This window comes from Penaeus monodon, chromosome 33 (genome assembly GCF_015228065.2).
Source record: "Penaeus monodon isolate SGIC_2016 chromosome 33, NSTDA_Pmon_1, whole genome shotgun sequence".
Lineage (NCBI taxonomy): Eukaryota > Metazoa > Arthropoda > Malacostraca > Decapoda > Penaeidae > Penaeus > Penaeus monodon.
Window position 1 is genome coordinate 10,620,217 of NC_051418.1, and position 1,311 is coordinate 10,621,527.

Genomic DNA, 1,311 nt, shown 5'->3' on the forward strand with positions numbered 1-1,311 from the left:
CACAAGTCTGTCTGTTCTTTCCCCACTTCTAGCACATGCATTCACACATTCACTAATACAACATGCATAATTGCACAGTGGTAGTGATTGCTTGGTCCAGGAGCTTTAGATGTTATTTCTCAAATACTAACAGAGGTCAGTATTGCCTGAACTCAGCTAGGCAAATATAACACATTCTCATTCTTCTCCTACTCCCACTGCCAGAGCATTACTACAACTAGCTGTACATTTATTTAGAATTTAGATTGATAAGTTCTCTATGAGCATCTCGATTATCTTCCATCTATTCTACAGGCTTGTGGATAAAACATGCAGAATATAGAGAACAGGCAGATGTCCACTTTAAGCACCAAATCCTCATTGTCAGTGACACAGCTTCAGGCCCTCTTGTGTGGTCCACCCAGCCCTCATTCAATAATCTCATGAGAAAGTACTTACGCATTCCACTAGTAAAGGTGAGAATATTGATTATTTTTTTGAACAGCAATTTTTTTTTCTGAACTACAGGTCACCATGTACTACAATGCACACATACTGAATTGTCGCATATGGTATTTTGAAGTATATTAGGAATGAGTATATAAGGTTTGTCAAAGATGATAATGCAATGAGCAGGTAGTTCAATATGAAAACTAATTGAAAAAATGAAAGTTATTTGTAAGTCCCATGCCTTATTTCCATAAGTAGCTGCTTTGGATTCTCATGTATATGGTACATTGTTTTGGATTTTTTGTATATAATACCACTGGAATAAACATTAGGTACAAAGGTACTTTCAAGCAACTGTAATTACAAAGTATTCAGAATTTGTCCATGTATAATATCTCAAAACATTCCTTATTAGTTTTAACAGAAAATAGGTATTCACTTTATTGATTAGATACTCACTTTACTTTTCTTTCTTAACTAAATATGTCCATTTATATGTATTTTTTCTTGAAGTGAATGACCATTAAACAAGATTATGTAGAGATTTCTGTTTTTTATCTTTTTCTTTTAACAATTAAAAGAATAATTTGTAGACAGAAAGCTCATTTTTAAGTTCATGCCCACAAAGAAAGGCAGAGGGGCTTAGAAAATGATGAACTTTTGGCAGTCAGCTTTGTATGAATATTAATTTCTTACCTTCTGATTTTCTTTCAGTCATATGAAGAGGATGAAAACCATGATGGTGTGAATGATAGGCTAGTCTTCAGCTTGAATATTCCTTTACTGAGCAGTGAGTTGGTGTATGGCACCACACTGTTGCTGACATTTGACTACAGACTACATGTAATTATTGTAGTATAACTTTGTAAATGAATATAAAGA

The 1,311-nt window shown here is 33.7% G+C and overlaps 1 protein-coding gene across 1 annotated transcript in view; it reads left to right on the plus strand.

Annotated features, from left to right (window-relative positions):
- LOC119594005 (transmembrane protein 231-like) overlaps positions 1-1,311 on the plus strand; it is a 6,415-nt gene that overhangs the window by 1,383 nt on the left and 3,721 nt on the right. The window contains exons 2-3 of the mRNA XM_037943033.1: positions 295-455; positions 1,144-1,272. Of these exons, the coding sequence (XP_037798961.1) occupies positions 295-455; positions 1,144-1,272 (290 nt within the window). The remainder of the gene's footprint in view (positions 1-294; positions 456-1,143; positions 1,273-1,311) is intronic.